Source organism: Heloderma suspectum, chromosome 1 (genome assembly GCF_057233095.1).
Source record: "Heloderma suspectum isolate Gila_16-S chromosome 1, 16-S_ref, whole genome shotgun sequence".
Classification (NCBI taxonomy): Eukaryota; Metazoa; Chordata; class Lepidosauria; order Squamata; family Helodermatidae; genus Heloderma; species Heloderma suspectum.
This window is the reverse complement of record NC_139458.1, coordinates 93,832,819-93,854,044: the sequence shown is the minus strand read 5'-3', so window position 1 is coordinate 93,854,044 and position 21,226 is coordinate 93,832,819. Positions and strand designations below refer to the sequence as shown.

General features: G+C 44.5%; 1 protein-coding gene across 2 annotated transcripts in view; it reads right to left on the bottom strand.

Annotated features, from left to right (window-relative positions):
• Window positions 1-18,025, bottom strand: part of PAMR1 (peptidase domain containing associated with muscle regeneration 1) — a 73,816-nt gene extending 55,791 nt beyond the window's left edge. Inside the window, exons 1-2 of one of the 2 annotated variants that reach the window (XM_084827937.1) lie at window positions 17,585-18,025; window positions 1,321-1,497 (exon numbers count right to left, since the gene is read on the bottom strand). In XM_084827937.1, coding sequence (XP_084684063.1) covers window positions 1,321-1,497; window positions 17,585-17,663 — 256 coding nt within the window. In that variant the 5' untranslated portion in view covers window positions 17,664-18,025. The remainder of the gene's footprint in view (window positions 1-1,320; window positions 1,498-17,584) is intronic. The other variant, XM_084827945.1, reaches the window with a different exon arrangement.
• Between the last annotated feature and the right edge of the window lie 3,201 nt (window positions 18,026-21,226).

Sequence of the window (21,226 nt, the reverse complement as noted above, 5' to 3'; positions counted from 1 at the left end):
GTCATAGCTGGTGGATCAGCCAAAGCTGGCCCCAAGTACTCCGGGCCATGGAGTCCACCTGGGGCTCCAGTGACAGGGGTGGATCTAGGAGTACTCCCAAGGTACAAATCTGTTCCTTCGGGGTGGGGGGTGCAACCCCATCTAGGACAGGTTGCTTACCCGATTCCTGGGCTCAGGAACCACCTATTTACAGAGCTTCCATCTTGTCAGGATTTAGCTTCAGTTTACTGGCCTTCATCCAGCCCATTATAGCCTCCAGGCACTGGTCATTCCCTACTCACAGTTGTTTACGGGTTCTTTAGTTGTTGTGACCCTCCAGTTTCACTTCTGTGTCTAAAGAATACTTTCAGGGAATTTTTTTTAGAGCAAGGAAAATGAAGTATTTAATTGTAAAAGAGAAAGAAAACATTTTTTCCACTTGTGTATTTGCACTATTCTGCTATACAACAACACCACCTAGAGGTTATGTAATGGAAAAGCAGGAAAGGAAACATTCTTCAACTAGAGCTCAGATCTTAATTCTGCGATAAAACTGAAAGTAGATACAGAGGATTAACAGCTGATTAACAACCTTGTGTAGAAAAGCTCTACATTTACTGATAGTTCCTTGGCCTTAAGAGAGAGAGAGACTCCTGCCTGAAATCTGAGCGAGGGCTTGACCAAAATTAGCTGTTCAGCTAGAATAGCAATATAGCACTCCCTTTAACTAAATACTTCCTTTAGGAATCTGAATAATCCCTTGAGATACTAGAGACAAAAATATAGATCTGAGGTAAACTATTTGGATTCATCCCTAATAGAAAAATATTCTTTATGGTTCTACTGGCTGCTTCTTTCTTATGCCTTTGTCTGCATTTTTCTCGTATTCCTTCGCTGAGTCTGAACCCAGCAACTTCGATCTTATCTTTTTAAATAAGAAAGTGTGTAAACTAGGCCTTGGAGACTGAGGAACTAAAATCTACATCTAGTATTGAAGCCAACGATGACTTTACCCTCTGGAGGGCTTCCAGGCATGCATGGTGAAATCCTGAAAACTTTCGGCTCCTGGTGTGAGTTTCTATTGCTAGAAAGGGGGACATGCTCATGGCAGCGTGCTAAATGCATTAACTCTCATCAGCACAATGACAATGATGAGCCATTTGTATTGGCATCCACCCATCTCTGAGAAAACCTATTCATCATCAAAGCCTGGCAGGCAAAACAGGCTGCACGCTCCCCCTAGCTTCAGGCAGGGCGTTCGCATGTGCACACAGCAGAGTGATTTATGTCTGGCATAAGTGCTCAGTAGGTAGGATATGTCGGGGCAATAAATCAACATACCTGGGTGGATCAGACAGGAGTCGCACTCGTTGTCCTCGTTCCTGCAGCACGGAATGGTGTAACCTACCACCTCTTTCCGCCCAGGACACACACACTTGATCTGATCATACTCACAACACTCCCGGCACATAATATTCCATTCGGCTCCCGGGCAGTTTTCATTGATCACTGTATACCCTGCAAAAAATGAAAATGAGGAGTGAGGAAGTCACTAATTACTGGTGAAACACAATCCATTCTGTTGTGGGCCAAACAGCAGGTTATGCAGAAGTTCTGTGACTCGATGTCCTGATGCTTTCATTAAAAAGGAAGGAAGGAAGGAAGGAAGGAAGGAAGGAAGGAAGGAAGGAAGGAATTTATTCAGCTATGAAGGCTGCCAGTTTGACAAGAGCAGCAGGGTGGAGCTATTTAACCCTTTCCCCATGCCATTTTCCCAATCAAAATTGTCCATGTCCCCCCCACCCACTCAATAGCTGTAAGCCCCATGGGAGAGAAAATGTAAGATACCTTAATCTTTCCCCATGCCCCCAACCCTCCAAGCAAACAGCAGCTGATGGAGACCATTTTGACTGGGGAAATGACATGGATCACTGCACCAAGCAAACTGGCAACCCTCAGCATCTGCGTTTTCTTACAAAAGAAAATATTGGAAGATGCAATAATGGCTCTCCAGTGCAATGTGTCATTTGGCCCTCGGCCAGGTTTGCCAACTTTCATTTCACTTTTTCATTTACTACATTTATACACCACCCAATAGCCAAAGCTCTCTGGGCAGTTTACAAATATTAAAAACCTTAAAAATACAGTATTATGCATAATATAAAAACAGTTTAGCTACAAACACATAAACAGAGCTGGCATATGCATGCGCACGCACACACACACACACAATATCCCATGATCTGATTAATAACCTTATCATATGCTGCCAAATGTGTGGGAGCAGAGGAAGGTCTTAACCTGGCACCGAAAAGATAACAATGGTAAGTTCATCCCATAATAAGGGGGGCATGAAGAAGTCCCTCTCCCTTGTTGGCACCGTCTGAGCCTCCCTCAGCGGAGGCACGTGGAGGAGGGCCTTAGATGATGAGCATAGTATATGGGAAGGTTCATGCCAGGAGAGTCACTCCATCAGGTATTGCACTCCCAAGCCTGGTAAATCTTCACAGGCAACCCTTTCATGGGTTTCTTGCCAGTTCTCCAACTTAAGTTCCTGACTCAGAACTCTGTAAGAGTTCTTTGAATCCAGATCACTATGATCTGAGTCCAGAAGAATTTTCCCCAAGACAAATTAGCTTAAGGGGGTAGGCAATTTAAGGCAGCGATGTTTTGGACTACAACTCCCATAAGCCTCACCCAGCATTTCCAGCGGTCATGGATTATGAGAGTTGTTATCTGAAACACATGGAGAAAACCAAATTGCCTACCTCTGATAGATTGCGCCTCATCTAAGCAGGAAATTTAGACCCTTCCTAGTTTTTTTATCTGTTTCAAGGAACTCCCACTCATTTCAATGAAGTTTGTGCAGGAGATGGCTATTCAAAATTGTCAAGCCAATTCTCAAGTTACTTTTTAAAGTGGCAAAGTCACCACAAGGTGATTTGATCCTATATTTCATTTGAAAACTCTCCTTGTGCAGAGCAAGCTGGTATTTACCACAACAGGGCGAGTAAGTGAAAGCTAGACTTTTTCCTGACATGGTTATCTCCATCTTTTATCACCATGGCACAACATAAAACTGCTTCTTTAGGCTGAAATTGCAAGGAGTTCAATAAAATCACACCATTTCTAGCTTTTTATGTCAACAGCACAACATAAAAAGCAAGTTACTTTGCCAGCATAAGAAAACTGCCAGAAGACTTCGTGAGGGATCAAAATGCATGTAGAAAGAGCCCTATATTACATTTAAGAAAAGTACTTCATAGCCTGATTCATGTAGTCCAGGGCTGGGCCACGTGTGGCCTTCCAGATGGTTCAACCTACAACTCCCATCAGCCCTAGTCAGCCTAGCTAATGGTGAGGGATGATGAGAGTTACAGTTCAACAACATCTGGAGGGCCACAAGTTGCCCAACCCTGAGTCAAATATCTACAGCTGGAACCATTGGCCTTTCGACAGAGAATCTGGTATCCGATCCAAATATTATTATTCCCTGATCATCAACGTAACACTTCTTACTCCTGAACCCCCATGTCCTCTAGTCCCATATCAAGAGAGCTAGAATTCAGGGGGTTGTTGTGAAGCTGGCAGAGTGCACTGCTCATAGTTTCACAGCTTGTACCTCTTTGTGTAATGGAAGGATCGTGGGAATCTTCCAATGATGGGGAAAAGGTCAATAATGATCTTCTAGAGCAGTTCTTGACAATTTGTAACCCAGGCAGTAAAACAAGAGTTTTGTTGAGTCCCTCATGAACACTATATATGGCTGATGGGCTACATTTGGCTTGGTAGGTGACAAGTTGTGCAGGTGTACTCCAGGAGGTATGTTGGATGTACCATCGGATGCTATATTACAAACATGCCTCACATGCCCCTGATCCACTTTATTGTTATTGTTCTGAAGGGCTGTCACTTGGCCACTGTTTCCTGCTCCAGGAGATACAGATAGAGAAAGTAAAGATGAAAAGAGAACCCTTGAACCCTACATCTGAGATGTGCTGGTCCTAGGTCCCTAGATATATTAGGTGCACTACCATGTTTATTAAGTGCATCTAGGGCACAGCTCCCCAAGTTAGAAGATATGACATTTATCCAGAGAGCATTTTAAAATATAGTTTTGACTTGAGTTTGTTTAATGTTGTTCGCTCAACTGAGAGTATCGAACAGGAGAGAGCAGAGTCACACTTACTTCCACCTTCTGGGGTTTGGGATTTCATGAGAAAAATAGCTGCCACAATGCATTTGTTTCGTATGATACACTTTGGGTGAAATCCCACACAATGCAATGGGACTTGCTCCCTCTCTCCTCTTCTATAGCCCCCTGCCCTGCAGGATCCCCCCAACACTCCAGAGCAGATTTTGAGGGAGTGTGGCAGTCTGCAGGGAGGGGGGATTTCCCCCCTCCTGGTTCCACTGATAGAAGCAGTTCTGTCCATGGAGAACATCATTATTACTGCCAGATGACAGATTAAGAAACCTTATAAACATTGAATTAGTATATTGCTGCTACAGCCTTATTATCTACACACACACACACACACACACTGTGTTTACCATCAAGCCTGGCAAATTTAGGGATGGCGCAGGCACCCGATTCAGTCCGGGAATCTAGCGGACCTGCTTGTGCCTGCACCCCCGAGCCCTGCTCACCAAGCCCCTGCCCCTGCTCGCCCCCTGCCCGCACTCGACAAATAGCTTGCAGTCTCTCCAGCAGACTTGTCGAGCTTCACAGTTGTCATTTTCTGAGAAATAAAAGGGCGATCGCAAAAATGCGCAAATTTGCGCACATGGGAAAATCCGCATTTTGCCAATGCCCACATTTGCATATGTGAAAATGCACATTTTGTGAACGTGCATATTTGTGTATGCATGAAAATGAATATTTTATGAAAAATGCACATTTTTGTATACACACTGTGTGCCTTTGCAAAAATGCATATCTTACATATGAGAATATGCGCATTCACAAAAATGCGCATTTTCACGCATACAAAAACATGTGCATTTTTGCGATTGCCATTTTATTTTTTTTAGAAATGGCGACCGCGGAGCTCAACAAAGCTGCTGGGGTGAGTGTGGGCTGCTTGCTGAGAGTGGGAAGGGCTCGAGCACAGTCTGGGGACTGGCAAAAAGGGGCAGTGGCTGGGCAAGAGTCTGGAGAACCCAGACGGGGTGAGTTCGAACATCCCTAGGCAAATTCAAAAGCTTGCACACTATTTGTGTCCTTTGGGTTAACTTAATAAAGCTATTACCCTAATATAGAATGTAAAGCCTTGGTATTGCTTATTTTCTTTTTAGATATTTATCTGTGTAGTATTACATCTCCAGCTGCTACTATATTTGTATGCTTGTTATTTTACAAATATACCTAACAGTGCAAAGGGCCTTAAAAGTAAGTCCCATTGAGTTCAATGGGACTTACTTCCAGATAAGCGGGTCTAGGTTTGCAGCCTAACATTTTCAAACCCTGCCAGTTCCTCGTTAAAAAATCCCGGCTTGACACAGCTTAAATTGTTACTGTCAGCTAATTCTGCAGAACCTCTCTTTCCTCCACTGGTATGCTGTCTACATTCAGCAACTTGTAATGCAATGAGCTGACAATGCTGTCGTGCTGTCCCTCAACGAACAGGCAGACTAAGGACTGCATTGAGGAGCCTGGAGATAGGAAACGAAAGAAAAGGTTGCAGAGATGAAATGAGAAAGAATGTAATGAGACTGTCCTTTATTTTTTTTAAAAAAAACAGAGTCTGTCTTATGTAACAAAGCGGGGGGTGGGGGTTGACCATACTACTTAGTAAAATGGCCGTATCCTGAAAATATTAGGCATGCTGAAGTCATGGTGAAATTAATGAGACTTAATTGTGCTCTAATAATCCCACTGATTCTAGTGGTACTAAAGAAAACTTCACATATATACTCTGGGCTTCTTTTTTATTATTTTGGCTAGGTTCTCCCTCTGTACATCATTTGCAAAGGATTTAATCATGCCTATTTTTAGTAACGGGTGTCTGGATACCATACTGTGACTGCTTTTCACTGGCAACAATAATGGAAGACAAGTTCACAAAAATGGATGCATTCGGTGCCTTCATATGCATGATTGTCAGTATAGAAGGGAGCACCATATACCCAAATACAAGCCCTCAAGTACATGAGCTTCAAACTGAGGAAGGAATGTAGTTTGATGGTAGAGAACATGATTGGCATGCAGAATCTCTGGCATCTCCAGTTTAAAAAAATATAGATTGAAACATGCACCAAAGGCTTGTGATTATTTTTAAAATAACATCTGTATTATAAATATTGGTAGTATTATTGTGAGGAGTAGTACTAGTAACTAGAAAAAACTCAGGCATTGGTATTAAGATACAAAGATGTCATAAGCGAATGAAGTTGGCTTAATTTACACACAGTTTTGTTTTGAGCCGTGGCATCTTAAAATGTTTACATTAACTCCTGGGCACTTAATCCTAATACACTGTGCTCCATTGGCACCAAAGGATGCTTTTTTCTTTTCTTTTTAGCCCTCGTGTAGAAGGGGTGAAATTTGGAAAACAAGAAGCTGGGGGGAGGTTTTAACTTCAGCTACCTGTGCATGGTGTTCCTGATCCAGATCGGAGCCCCAACTGCTTATTTGTGAGTGAAAAAGAGGGTCAGCTGCATGCTGCCTATTTAATGCAGGGCTGGATCCAGAGGTGAATAGAAGGCCTCTTGCATGAACAGCAGGGATTTCCCTGACTTAGAGCAAGTTCCTTACACGAGAAAAGAGAACTGAAAACCAGCAGCTGCTTCTGTTAGCACAAGGCATTACAGAATCTCTTACACAGGCACTCGCTCATCATCTAAGGCTAAGTCCCTTTGGGGCTACGTCACCCGACAGGTAGCTCTTCTGCCACAGTTCATAGGACAGCACCACCGCCAGAATTTCTTCTGTAGGTGTGACTCAATATCCAAAACCTGTAACAGTGCCATCTCCAGGTTTTGGAGGGCCCTGAGGCAAGGCACCTTCAATGGGCCTCACCCCTCGGTAAGCCTGTTCTCTTGCCACCAATGTCACCAGCTGTTATTGCTCTTCCTCTTCCTCATCTTTGCTACCACTTGATTGATTGACAGGAAGAGAGCCAGTGAGCAAGGAGGGAGTGGCATCCACTGCTCCTCCCACTCACCACCACCACCTGGGCCAGAAGGAGAGGCAAGTGAACAGGCAGCTTGCAATGATGAAGAGGAGCAGCAGCTCCAGCTCTTGTCAGCAGGGGACAAGGGGTCCTGTTGGCTTTTGGGGCCCTTGGCAGATGCCCGACCAAGCTGACCCTTGATGCCGGCCCTGTCTTTAAATATTACAGCGTGATGTCCATCCCCCCAGAGCTAGCCTGGTGCCACCCCGTCAAATACTGTTCTTAGGTAGTTCAGCCCCAGGCTGGGGGGTTCGGGAGAAGTAAAGAAAAATGAAATTCTTATTAGGACTGCGGGGAGGATTAACCCTTCCCCCCCTGTCAATTTCTTCATGAAAACTACCCCGCTTCTCCAAAAACAGCTCTTTGCTCATTTAAGGAAAACTAATAGATGCCCTTAAGTTTTTCTTAATGAAGCAAACAGTACCTTTTGTGGGAGAGCGAGGTTCCATTGTGGAAATGGCACAAGAGGAAAGGGTTAAACGGCACTGCCCCGTCATCATAGCCCCAATAAGAACCAACTCCCACCCACTAACTCTCTGTTGTCTTTCTTTATGTCTCTTATAGACGTACGTTGTCTCGTTTAGCCCTATATCACTCAGCATCTCCTTAACACTAATAAAATATAATGAAACACTACACAAGGGATATGTTGGGATTCACCAGGAAAGGATGCCATAATACATAGGCTGTTTGTTTGTTTTTTTAACTGTGCTATTTTTTAAAAATTAGATTGGCTATTTAGAGCCACCCTGGTTCAATCATAGCTTCTACAGCCAGATGGACCATTTTGATAATCAATGGCCATAAAGCCAGGGTTACCAGTATATAGCTTGCAATATGATGTGGCTTGCAACAACAGACCAAAGGATGTATTCATACGCAGTTCTGATAATTTATGCTATGATATTAGTCAGTTAAGTTAAATGCTCAGGTTTTTGCAACACAGAATTAGCTTGTATTATTTATTGATTTGATTTATACCTCACCTTTCTACCAAAAACTGGCACTCAAGGCAACTTACTGGGCACAACTACAATTAGTTAATACAATAGAACAATAAAAATTACAGAATAAAAAACAAAAATATTAAAAACACTGTTTGGATGCAAACAGTGTTCTGATTCTTAATGAACACGAGAGGGCACTAAAGGAGCACTTCCTTATACAAAACAAGGGAAAATTACAGAGTTTTGTGGGGCTTGATTGGATTTTGTGGAGTGCTTCCACACTTGGTTTTTAAAGTGAAATTGCCATGTTACGTTCACTCATTTTTTATGAGCTATCCACATGACAACATCATCCAGTCATTGCCACCCTATATTTTCCTTGTGGTTCTTCCACCTTTTCTCAGACCATAGAAAGTCTGAACTTTAAAAATAAAGTGAGCTTCGGTGGGGACCAGCAAATGACAAGATTATGCTCTTTCCTGATTATACTAAAGAAATCGCTGACAGAAGAAGGCCATTTGCCAAGGCAAGAAGTTTGGCAAAGCAAATTAGCCTGAAATATCATATTAAATAACCGGATACATTTTGCATTCTTTTCATAGAATCATAGAGTTGGAAGGGGCCTACAAGGCCATCAAGTCCAACCCCCTGCTGGCCTTTCTGAAGGCCAGATGAAAAGATTTTTGGATCCTGATGCTGCAGAATCATTTTTAATTGGTATTAAAATTAAAACAAGGGAACCAACTCTCTCAGCCTCCAGAGTTGGAACTTAGCCATCTTTACTGTTCTTTTGAAGTGCTGTTTCGGCTATAGCTGATAAGATGTCTAGGCAGTATACCAGAGTAAATGTTTGCATATTTTTGTTTTCTTTCTCCTTTTTTGTGTTATATTGTAATAAAATGCCTATTTATGTGTGTATGTTTGTGTACACACATATATTTTTAGATGTATTACTTAAAATATACTAATGATTTGCTTTTGTTTTTTATTTATTTATTTATCTTTTTCTTAAACTTTTTTCCCCATCTTCTTCTTCTTCTTCATATCATTATGGGATTATTATTATTATTACTACTATTCCTTGTTGGCTAAACCTTTAATGTTTATTAATATGCGTTAACTGAATGGTAACATATGGCCAATGGAAATGGATTGTTTGCTCCCATTCCTTTGCTATAAGACTGAGGTTATGACTGAAAGATAAAATTTACCATTTGTGGCAGAGCAGATTAAAGATTTAATAATACTTGCAATGTTTGGAAGAATGCTGTATAGGTATAATCTGCAATTGGATTTATATGTGGATATTTGGTTTGTTTTTATTGAAGTTTAATATAATTCTTTTTTCTTTCTTTTTTCTCTCTTCCTTCTTTTGCTATCCTCCCTTTTTTCTTTTTCTCAGAATACTGTAACATTGGAAACTGAAGATTCTGATTATGTTGTTGGTAGTGTTTATTTCATTTATAAAAATAAAATAAAAATAGATTCAAAAAAGAGAGAGAAGGGATCCTGGCCTTCGTCTCTGTGACAACCTTTCAAGTACTTGAAGAGCGCTATCATATCTCCCCTCAGTCTTCTCTTCTCAAGGCTAAACATGCCCATTTCTTTCAGTCTCTCCTCATAGGGCTTTGTTTCCAGTCCCCTGATCATCTCTGTTGCCCTCCTCTGAACCCTCTCCAGCTTGTCTGCATACTATAGTTATTCCTATATTTTAAAAAGGAGCACAGACTGATCCATCTAATGACTACCTAGTTAGTTTATTATCAGTTATTGGGAAAATCTATGCAGCCTACCTGTTAAAAAAGCTTCAGTCGCGGTTGGTTCAGTGGAGGCTGGTGGCTTCAGTTTTGGTGGAGCTGTAAATCCATTCTGGGTTTCAGTTAGAACCAGCCAGAACTCTAAATTAGTTATCCAAGGTGCTGACTCCTATCCCCCAAATAGGTTCAGCACCTTGGATAGCTCCCTTAGAGTTCTGCCTGGTTCTGACTAAAACCCAGAATGGATTTACAGACTTGCCAAAATTGGAGCCACCAGCCTCCATTGGGTTGGTTGAATTTACGCAAGGTTATGCAAGGTGCATATAAATCAGGCTGGTTTTAGATTTGGTCAGCCTGTTCTTGAACGCCGCATGGTGTCATCATACCCAGCTGAAAAGTACTCTCAGGGACTGGGTCAGAAACATTTTGCTACCTTTAGACATCTTAAAGCTGCATTTGATCTCATCCCTAGAAACCTGTTATGGGAGCAGTTAAAAAATTCTTTAGTTAGTAAAAGGCTAATTTTTTTGATTAAACAATAGATTCTGTGACTTCACTATCAGTTAGGTGCAGCCCAAATGGAGCATTAACAAAGGCTATCTCTTCTATTCAAGGGGTGAGACAAGCTTGTCTGTTAGTGTCCACTTTATTCAATCCATTTATGAATGATCTCACTCCTTTTCTAAACGTAGTTGATTCTCACATCCCCAAACTAGCTGCCACTCAGGTCCAACAGCTGCTGTATGTAGGTGACTCCATTTTGCTGTGACAATCAAGGTTGGGATGATATCATTTGTTGAAGGTGTTTGCCCCTTTGTGTGACATAAATCATCTGGTTATTAATTACACCGAAACTAAGATCTTATACAGCTGGGCTCTCAATAGGAATCCAACTGAACAAGTATATCATTATAATATCTTGATGATTATTTTCATCATACTTAAAATGGGATCTCCAAAGATCTTCGGCACTCCTGCTGCCACGTAACAGCTTAGCAGCTCTTCAAAGATTCTGTTTCTCAAGGGGTGGTTAATTAGTACATATGGTTTTACAGGTGTTTCATGCTAAGATTATAACTCAGCTCTTATAGGGGGTAGCCATTTGGATACAGGGCACGAATAATGAGGTTGAAAGATTTCAATCACTTTTCCTCAGAACATTTCTTCAAACAATTCTTGTGGTCCCTCGGTGTGCGGCTCATGCAGTGTTGTGCTTGGAAACTGGATTAAACTCCATTAAATCTACTTATGCTTGGGCATCTCCTCTTTGTAGATGGATTAAATTTTGTTTACCCATAGGATTCTTGCTACTGTTCTATGATCTGGCAAGATTCATATAAAAATACCTGGGTGACAGCTGTACACTGTAAATGGAGAGGGCAACTTAGGTGGCTTGGGGGGCTGTTTTCCATGACTTCTGTAAAATCATGGAAATTGGTATTTCCCCATTTGAATTTCTTTTCTCTGGGTAAGGAAAAGGCAAAGGAAATTCTGTTGTTAAGATTATATGATATTGAACAGCAAAATTTGATATCCTTGGCAGCTACGTTGTGTTCTCTTTCCATTTTTGGCACTCAGTAAACAATTGGGAGTAAAGGGGCTAATTCTTTAAGAACTATATATGTTTATAAGACTCTGGCTGTGTTTATATTGGCCCATATGAAAGTTCTGCCATTCAGTAAGGGTTTTTCACTGCAATCTTATTGACCTTGTGGTTCAGGGGATTTAGGGTGCAGTCCTATGCATGTTTAGGTAGAAAAAAGTCCTACAACTCCCAGCAGTGCTGGCTGGGGAATGCTTGGAGTTGTAAACCTTTTCCCTAAGTATGCATAGGATTACATCCTTAGAGACTGTATGAGAGTTGAAGAGTTAAACTCCCTCCCCCACCCCATTCCTCAGGCTGCTCTTCCCTGCAGCTGCTCTTTATGTAACCCGCCTGCCCCCCACCAAAAAAAGAGTGTACACTAATTGTAATCACACAATTACCATCTTGTCTAGTTTGGCTCTAGGTCTCATGGTTAAGTAAGACCAGCGGGAAATTCCAAAAGACACAAATATTCGTATTCCTTTGTTCCCTCCTCTATTTCAATAGAAAATATAGATTCTCCCCCTCCCCCTTACTTATGGCTATATAGGGAACATTGAGATTTTTCTTGGCAGAGAAAAGGTATGACCTAATCTGTTGCAGTTTATGCACGTAACACAGCTTTTTGACCTCTGAGCAAGTTAGTTCTTCTCTCTGCGTGTCCACAGACACTAGGAGTTCTTCATAAGGAATGGCCAATGTGTAGCATTCACAGTGAGTCATGTAATCCCGTAATCATCAGTAAATTATTTTTCTCCATATTAAAAGAACTCCTTTTGACAAAAATGAGTGCCTGTGCATTGTGTCTATGAAGAATCAGTGCTACATTGGAAGATCATACTGTTGTGTTCTGCTTTGCAAACGTGACTCATTTGGGGGAGGGGAGGCTGGCAGGGGTATTGAGTAGAGCTTGTCTATACACAGACAGTGTTCAGCCCAGGGTATAAAACTATTAGTTTGGAATGCATCCTTATGAATCATCTTTCCAAAAATCACAAGAATCTCCAAGCAGGCTGAGTACATAAGGGTGTGATCATCATGCAGAGGAAGTGTTTACTTCTGATACATCTTTCTGTATATTAAATGGTCAGGAGTGCAGATATGCTACTGAGACTGCAGCTGCACATTCTAAAATGTGAATCTGCACCTCCCTCTGTACTGTTCATTAGTGATTCTCTGCCCAAGACAGGTTCCCATTTTCCACCCAACCACAGCATTCCCAGGCATCACAAATATTTCCAAAGATCCCCCAACCCTGTTTTTGGAAGGCTACATATGCAGAAAAAAGTAATAGCAGAGAACGTGCTGCCCTATATAATTAAAATACAAGACTTGCCCCTGTACTGAATACTTGGAGGAAGATTATGAAGCCTTGGGCAAGTCACAACAACCCTGCGAGGTAGGTTAGGCTGAGAGTCAGTGACTGGCCCAAAGTCACCCAGTGAGCTTCATGGCTGGGTGGGGACTAGAACCCAGGTCTCTTGAGTCCGAGTCCCAGTCCAGCACTCTCAACACTACACCACACTGGCTTTCTTGTTATGTATGTTCAAGGGTACTATTGCTGAATTCCACCCAACTATTCACATTGACTGCTTGTGCTCCTTGTGGCTCTGCAGTAACCCTTTTCAGTCACTCTAAGTTTGTTTCAGGCATCGAAAAGAACACACACAGGTCACTGCAATGCTGCTCACCACCAACGTATATTTATTCTACATGGACAGAATGTTATTTATTACATTTATATCCAACCATGCTTCCAAGGAGCTCACGGCACCATGCATACGTCATACCTGCCCCAAACTCCATGTTATTCCCACAACAACCCTGTGAGGTAGGTTAGGCTGAGAGATACTGATTGGTGCACGGTCACCCAGTGAGCTTCATAGCTAAGTGGAGATTCACACCTGAGTCTCCCCAGCCCTAGCTTGCCACTATGGGACACAGGTTGTCATGACTGAAAAGGGCTGGCAAGTCAGCTGAGAAGCTGTTAACAAACAACCACCAATAGCTGCTGCTGCCCAATCAGTCATAGCTGACCAGCGTCACATGTCTCTGATTCTCTCCTTCCTCACCTACATTATCCAATGGTTGATGGTGCCTTCCTGTGGTAGGCTGCAGGTGCAGAGCCAATGAGAAGCTGCCAGAGCACCCTCCTGCTGTGCTGCCTTCACTAAGCCTAATATCTGTCTCTTCGGCTGCCTTGAAAACATGTCTCATTATTCCAAATTGAAAAGAAATCACCATATAACATTATTTTTAATAACAATAAATATAGGACATGCTATTTGAGGCCTATTTTGAGCATCTATAAAAGTTGCACCCATGACAGGTAATGTTATTGCCTGACCTGGGTACCAAGAATCCACTCCATAGACCTAGAACAGCTTCCCTGGTCTCTACACTCCAACAGGGCAAGAATCAAGAGCACGGGAATGAGTGCAGGGCTGAGGGACGAGAGAAGCAACTGGTTCTATGAATGAAAGATCTGCCCCACTTCTCCCTTGCTCTGCACTTCTTTATGTCTTTTTGATGAGGTGATACCATACGGGGAAATGATCAAGTACTCCAACACAAGAAAATACACTTTCTCTACCCACTTATCATTATCCTAGCAGGTTTGCTATGTCCAGACCCTCAGAGAAATCCTGGAGAACAGCATACAAGAGGTGGAGCACTGCAATGTCTACAGTTCACCATGTCTGCATCACTTGGCACTAATACACTTGGGGACGTTCTAGGTTGTGACAAAGGGTCAGATTTGCCAGACCTTCCCTCTCTCTATTTGAGTAATTTCATCATAAGTTTTAGGAAGGGGGTTCCTTTTTCTCCTGGTCCCTTTTCCTTGGGCTGGCGAATCCTGATCAGGCCTATTTGGAATCCAAGCTCATGCATTTTACTGCTGAGGAAACAGCAGCAGCATATCTAGCAACTTCCTACCACAAGGCTAAACTATGACAAAAGAGGGACATTTCTTTGCCACAATGTATTGGCTAGTGTGTGATATGGCAACTGGCCTCTAGGCTGAATCCTCATCTGCCTTCTGTCTCCATCCCTCTCACATCCCTGAGCTGAAGAGATGACACAAAGGTAGAAAAGATGGGAGGTCTGCTGGGACCCTCTTGTTTCTACTCTATCCTCTCTCAAAGGTAGGAATAGGCAACCTGGTGCCCTCTAGATGTTTTGCACTACAACTGCACTATCTTTGACCATTGGTCATGCCGGCTGGGCCTATGGGAGTTGTAGTCCGAAATATCTGGAGGGCACCAGGTTGCGTACCTTTCCTCTCTATGGTATTATCTGCATTCCCAATATATATTAGTTTCATCATAGTTTACTTATCATTGTTTCCCCATAAGAATTCTGGGAATTATAGATTGGTGAAGTCAAGGGTCCTGGGGTGGATCCCTACACCAGGGGTGGGCAGAAAGTAGATCTCCAGAGATTTTGGACTTCAACTCCCAGCATTCCTGAGAGTTAGCCATACTGGCAGGGGCTTCTGGGAGTTCTGTCAGTCCAAAACATCTGGAGATGTACCTTATGCCCACCCCTGCCTCCATCGCAGAATTCCAGGTTCCTGGTGAGAAGGAATGGTTATCAAACATTTTAAGTTTGTCATGTAGATAGCACAAAGATGACAAAGAAGGAAACAAAGCCAGGAGAATGTCAGCATTAGGAGCATTGTACTGGGACTCTCCCTCCCCACAAAGACACACAGGAAGGAAACGGATGGACGGACAAACACACACACTCCAGCACAAATAGGTGCCCTTTTTCTCTTGCTAACATATTCCTCCACACCAGGGGTGGAGAGAAGGTAGGTCACCAGATGTTTGGGACTTCACCTCCCAGAAGCCCCTGCCAGCATGGCCAATGGTCAGGAATGCTGGGAGTTGAAATCCAAAATATCTAGAGATCTACTTTCTGCCCACCCCTTGCTCTACATCCCTGCCCCTCCATTTCAGGCAGCAGTTTAGTGGGACTGGGGAACAAAAAGAGGTAAGGGAGGAGTACCTGAATATACCAGGAGGCACCAACCATCATCTCTCATAAACTGGCTCCATTGCTGGTGCTCTAATTGCAACAGAGTCTTTGGCTGCTGGAGCTCTAACATAATCTGCTGCTCTTTGACAACTGCTGCTAAGGGAAATTATCTGTCTTAACCAATGCACAGGCTCCCTCTATGGAAGAGGGGTGTGTGTGTGTGAGTGTGTGTGTGTATATACACACACAGATTACTGTTTGAGGAAATGAAGTGCAGTGGTATTCCATGCGAAAGCCCTCTTATGCAGGGATTTTTGCTTTTTTCATTGAGGTGGAAAATGTTAGGGCTTATCTAAGCCACATGTTTGCTGCATGAGAGTGCTGTTGATGTAGCCCACAGATGACCTGCAGTGCCTACATTGAAAACATCTGGGAACTGGCATATAAATTCTACCAGAAGCTGTGTTTTGAGGCTGCTTTGAGGACAAAAATTCTTGCTAACAAAAATTATACCAAAGTGAGGAGATGGAAATCCTGAGTTAGACCATGACTTAACTGTCATAACTACCATCATGTGTTGGACTGTTTCTCTGTCCTCCCACTCAGGTTCTCATCATTGCTTTTGTTCGCAAAAATTGTGAGTGATTATCCTCCTCATATCTTTACTTTTTTCTGGTTTGTAGGCATGGCACCCAGAGGTTGCTGGGGCATTTGATTGTTCCTGAAATAATTTGACAAAGGCATAACTGCATTGCTTCTTGCTATCTTCGGCATGAAGGCACAAGCTGGAGATGTAATAAACTGCAATGTAAATAAGCCCTTAAGAGGGAGCTCCTTATCTACTTTCTGGAGACAAATGAGAGAAATGACTAATGCTGTACCTGGGTTGGACTCTCTCAGGTTTGTGCAGCCTGCCACAAACGGAGCTTCTAGATTTGTGAAAAGCCCAGAACAGAATCTGCCAGTGCTGGAGAATTGCTCAGGAAATCCATCCCATTTGACTGTAATCCTTTCAAATGGAGCAGTAGATCTGATATATAACCTTACATATGGAGTTATTTATACACAGTATGAGCTTCAGTTTCTGGAATGTCACCATGTTTACTTGGTACGTGTGAGTTTTACCATCATTCTTTTCTTTGATGAGGCAGCGGTTTGTTACCCAGAGAGCTTGTGCCCGGGTCCCTTATTTTAAAAGGTCACCCCTTTTTCTATAACCGCAGAGCCCCATATAACACAAGCACTTTATTTCCACATATTTCCCTACCACACTATGGATTTCCTTATTTCAGTTTCCACAGCTTTAAGTTGCCCCTTATGTTCACACTGTTGATCTAGCATTCTCACCTGTCACTCAGGACTGTGACCCGTGAGAAAGTGCAAAGGATTCTGGGAGTGGGAAAGTGGCTCCTAACATGCAGGCTTCCGTCACAAAACAGCATGGCAATCATGACCTTGCTCAGCTGTTAATGTAAATGAAAACGGTGCACTTGGGCGTAGTCCCAGCAAAATTAAATTAAAAAGGGAACCGTTTTGACATTAGATGTTGGCAGAGTGAATCAAACCCCTACTATAGGCCCACTGGTCTTTAGCAGTATTTTCCCCTTTGAAGTAATACAGCACTGGCAGAAATAAAGCACGGATCGGAAATCAAATGTGGTTTTTCTTTGCCTTATCTTATCTTCCCTTCCACTTCTTTCTTTAGAGTCAGACTGGGAAAGGGGGGCGGGCAGGCGGGCCGGGCTCTGTCTCTGGGCAAGGCAAAGGAATGACACTTTGCAAAATCAGAGGCTTTAAAACTGTCATTGTTCCTCCCTGCTTCACCATTTCTTAAGCATCCAGCATGTGGGGGAAAGAATGCAAAAGGAGTTGGGCGAAGTGTTCGCAGCACTGCGGCAAGCCAAGATATGACCTCGCTCCGATCGTTTCCTTCCAAATCTCTAGAAAGCCGTCCTAGAAGCATCGCTCTCCCACCAGCGCCAGCAAGAACGGAAGGAAGAGGGAGCCCTTTTTCTCCCTGGTGCTGATGCCTGGCCTCGGTCTCCAGCACAGGGCAGCAGGGGATGCCCCAGACGCCCTCCGGCCTCTCTGGGCGCGAAGGGGGCCCTCCATCCTCTTCACATGCATAGAGGAGAGCAACACGTCGCCTACTCACAGTACCTCTCGGCAGGCAGGGGATGCACAGGAGCGGCAGGAGGGCGGCCAGTCCTAGCGGCGTCCGGGGAGCTGCTGCGTCCATGCTGCTGCTCGGGCCGGCCAGGGCCAGGGTGTGCGGCCCCGGCGGCTCAAGCGGGGAAGGCAGGCGGCGACGCCGGGCGCGCAGCTTGGACGGGGACCTCACCGAGCGGAGATTCCGGGAAGGAGCTCAGATTTCAGACCGCGGCTCGCGCCCCTCGTCCTCAGGAGGGGGAACTACCTTCGCGGAGCTCCTCAGGCGGCCAGAAGCACGACGACGTCACCCCCCCTCCAATTTAAACACGCGCACACAACACCCTCGCTGCTGCTCCCTTAACCCTTTCTAGGCGCGGGCAAGCAGCCCCGGGGCGAGGCCCCGCTCGACGGGGAGCGGCACCCGCGTCGCGCTTTGGGGCTGTTTCCCCCACCTCTTCGCGAGGCAGGGGCAGAGGGAAAGCAAAGAACCGACGGTGTGTTTTGGCAGCTCCTGCAAATGCAGTGCAAGATGCCTGTCCGTGTGGGAGCGCCGTCGGAGGCAGCCAGCATTCCGCAAATGCTCTCCTTCGCCAGGGCTTACCTCTGCAATGTGTGGTGGAAGAGAGCGAGCGAGCATTTGAGCATGTGCAGAGTCCGTAGAGGTTGTCATGGAAGGAGGCTTCGAAACGCCGGGCTCCGCCCATCACGGCTCCAGTCGAACTGCTGCCTGTTGGGCAGCTGTTAAAGGCGGGGAGCCTCTGTCCGTTCAAAACGTGGCGACCCCATTTCCCCCGCCGCCGCTCCAAGTGCCTCGGCGGGGCGAGGCGCTGGCCCCACCTTCCACGCAAGCTTTTGCCCCGGCAGCCTTCGTCGTGGAAATGTTGCGCGTGCGGCAGCCCACGGGAACCTCCCCCCGTTGCGATTAGAAATGTCTTTCTTCCTTTTGTTCCACCGCGTGCAGTACTGGCGTGGCGTGTAGACGTGTGACACCTCCTTGAGAAAATACGTGGTGGTTTTGTGGCCTAGTCACCAGGCCCAAGCGTGAACTTGACGCTTAACGGGCAGTGCAGCCTCAGCCAGAACACGCTGAGCATCGCCTACAGCAGATTGCCTCTAATCATCAGAGGGGCTCAGTTGAAACTCCTTCAGATGGGGGCTAATGGCTATACAGGGTGGCTTCTCCAATGGGCAGCGGTGGGGGAAGGAGTCTTTAAAAATGCTTCCTGTCCGAAGGGTGTGGAAAGTGGCAGTTCTGCAGTTTGGAGACAAAGAGAGCTGGGATTTTTCCTAGCTGAAACTGGGATTGAAACTTAGGGTGGGGAGAGGGACCGAAGATGTAGCTCTCTAGGAATCTAGTGCAGCATCAGCGGTGGAGGCTGGAGGAGCCAATGTCAGTGGGGCATTGACATTGCTGAGCCACCAGTCTTCAGCGAGCATCAGCAATCCGCCGCCTGTGGAACACAAGCTTCCATTGTTCTCTGCTAATACATTTGTAAATAAAGTAGGTATTGCAAAACTCCATAAGCTCTCTCTCATCCAAAGGGAATGAAACGCTGTCTGTAGCACCATCCCAGGAACAACCTTGATGCATGTACCCAGACAGCAGCCGCTTCTTCAACCATGGAAGATATGTCAGCCACAGAGACTTGTGGAGCTCATTTGCGCAGGCCATATGCTGTGCAGGAGATTTGGTGGAGAGCTTAACTCTAGGCTGCTTAGTGTTCCAGAATGCACTATTCATGTTTCTACCGATAGGCTCTGGACAAATGAGACCGATTACACCAGCCAAATATTTCAGCCTCTGTGTTATTCCCTCTGCAGGAAGAGAATTATCTGTGAGCTCTGAGCACCGTATTGCACCACCAGTCAAGAATCCCATGTACCATTTGGCTGCTGTTTGTTCTTTTCTTATAGAATATCAGCCCCTCAGTGCTGTGCATATTTATCTGCAACTTTTAAAATTCCATTCCACTCTATAGCTGAGCTGCGATCTTTTCCTTTGAACTGCTGGGTAGCTGTAAACAAAGTGTTATGACAGATATTAATATGAAAGAATGATGGGGTTTGAGGGGTTCTCAGAGGGTTATCTCACTCAGGTGACACCGAGGCAAGTTTTTCTAATACATTAATTCATATAACAATCATCTCTAAAAAGAAAAAAAGAGGCATCTCTTCTTTTAAATCTGATGGGAAGCCAAGATGGCTGGGAACAGGTCCATCACCGGCCTGAAAGTTCTGCCCCTCCCCCCAAAGTAGGGGGGGCAGTTCATCTGGTGTGCAGGCCTTTTGAAGACAAAATTTTACATTGATTTTAATTATTTGTCTGAAAAAATTAGGGGGGCAGAGAAAATTTAGGGGGGCCTAGCCCACCCCTGGCTACAGGCTTGGCTGGGAATCTCTGCCCAAGGTGCTATACTGCTGTTGTTGTTCGAATTTATGTACCACTTTCCACAAAGGTATCAAAGTGGTGAACGTAAAATACAATGGCATAAAAACAACAAGAAATATAACAATAAAAACAACACCATACAAATTAATCAGCAATAAAATCACACACTCTACTGTGTGCTACAGGGCTATCTGCTCCTGGACCCAGCTGTGGCCAGTGGGGCTTTTTTCAAACCTAGGCTAGTTCTGCAGCTATGCTTGTTCCTGAGAAGGTCAGATGTGGCCACAGCCTGCTCGTTCTTTATGATTGGTAGCTGAGGTGGAGGCATGACTGGTGGAGGCATGGCTGGCTGAGACATGGAAGACCGAGCTGGCTAAGGTGCAGAACAGGACAACTGAAATGATCAGAGAACTGGAGTAACTACCCTGTGAGGAAGGTAACAAAGTCTGGGGCTATTTAGGGGATAATAAGTGTGTGTGTGGGGGGGACACACATGATAAAGGTTTATAAAATTATGCATGATGTGGAGAAAGTAGAATATGGATCAAGACCCTGGAGCTGACACTGGGGAGGGGAGGCTGAAACCAATGGGCACTTCCCCCCCAATGTAAATAGAAGGTGCAGCGAGCCCAACTGGTTCCTGGTTAAAGCAGGGATGCACAACCTTTTTGCCCCCAAAGGCTGCATGTGATGCTGGCTCAGGGGTCGGGGGCCACACATGCAAGCACGCATATACGCACAGACATATGCCAGTGATCCTGATACAGATCGCTCTTTCCCCATTGCTAGCAGCAACGGGGAAGGAGCAATATGTATGAGGATCGCTCAGGGAAGAGGTGGGGGTGGGGAATTCAGCAGCTATAGCAGGGTGGTCAGGGCACCCATGGGAGCCACAGTTAAGGCCTTGGGTGGTCACAGGTTGTGCACCCCTGAGTTAAAGGGTTAAAAACTGTGACACTAGGGCTCCCAATGTAGGGTTCCTGTACCCACAGTTTACTTTTAAAAAGGCATTCATGCAGTTGCTAATTGTGTGAATGGTATTGTGTTTGCTTTGGTGCTTAGAATTTCCAGATCAAATCAAAATGTTTATTGTTCACTAGCCCGCTTGGATGACCAAGCAAGGTATTTACAGGATTCAAAGGGATGAATACTCATAAGGCAAATTTAATATACTGCTCTCTTTTTATACAAAAGAAATCTTAATTTTTGGATACCTTCATCAAATGTAAAAGAAATCTGCTTTGAGCTGAAAACACCTCTCG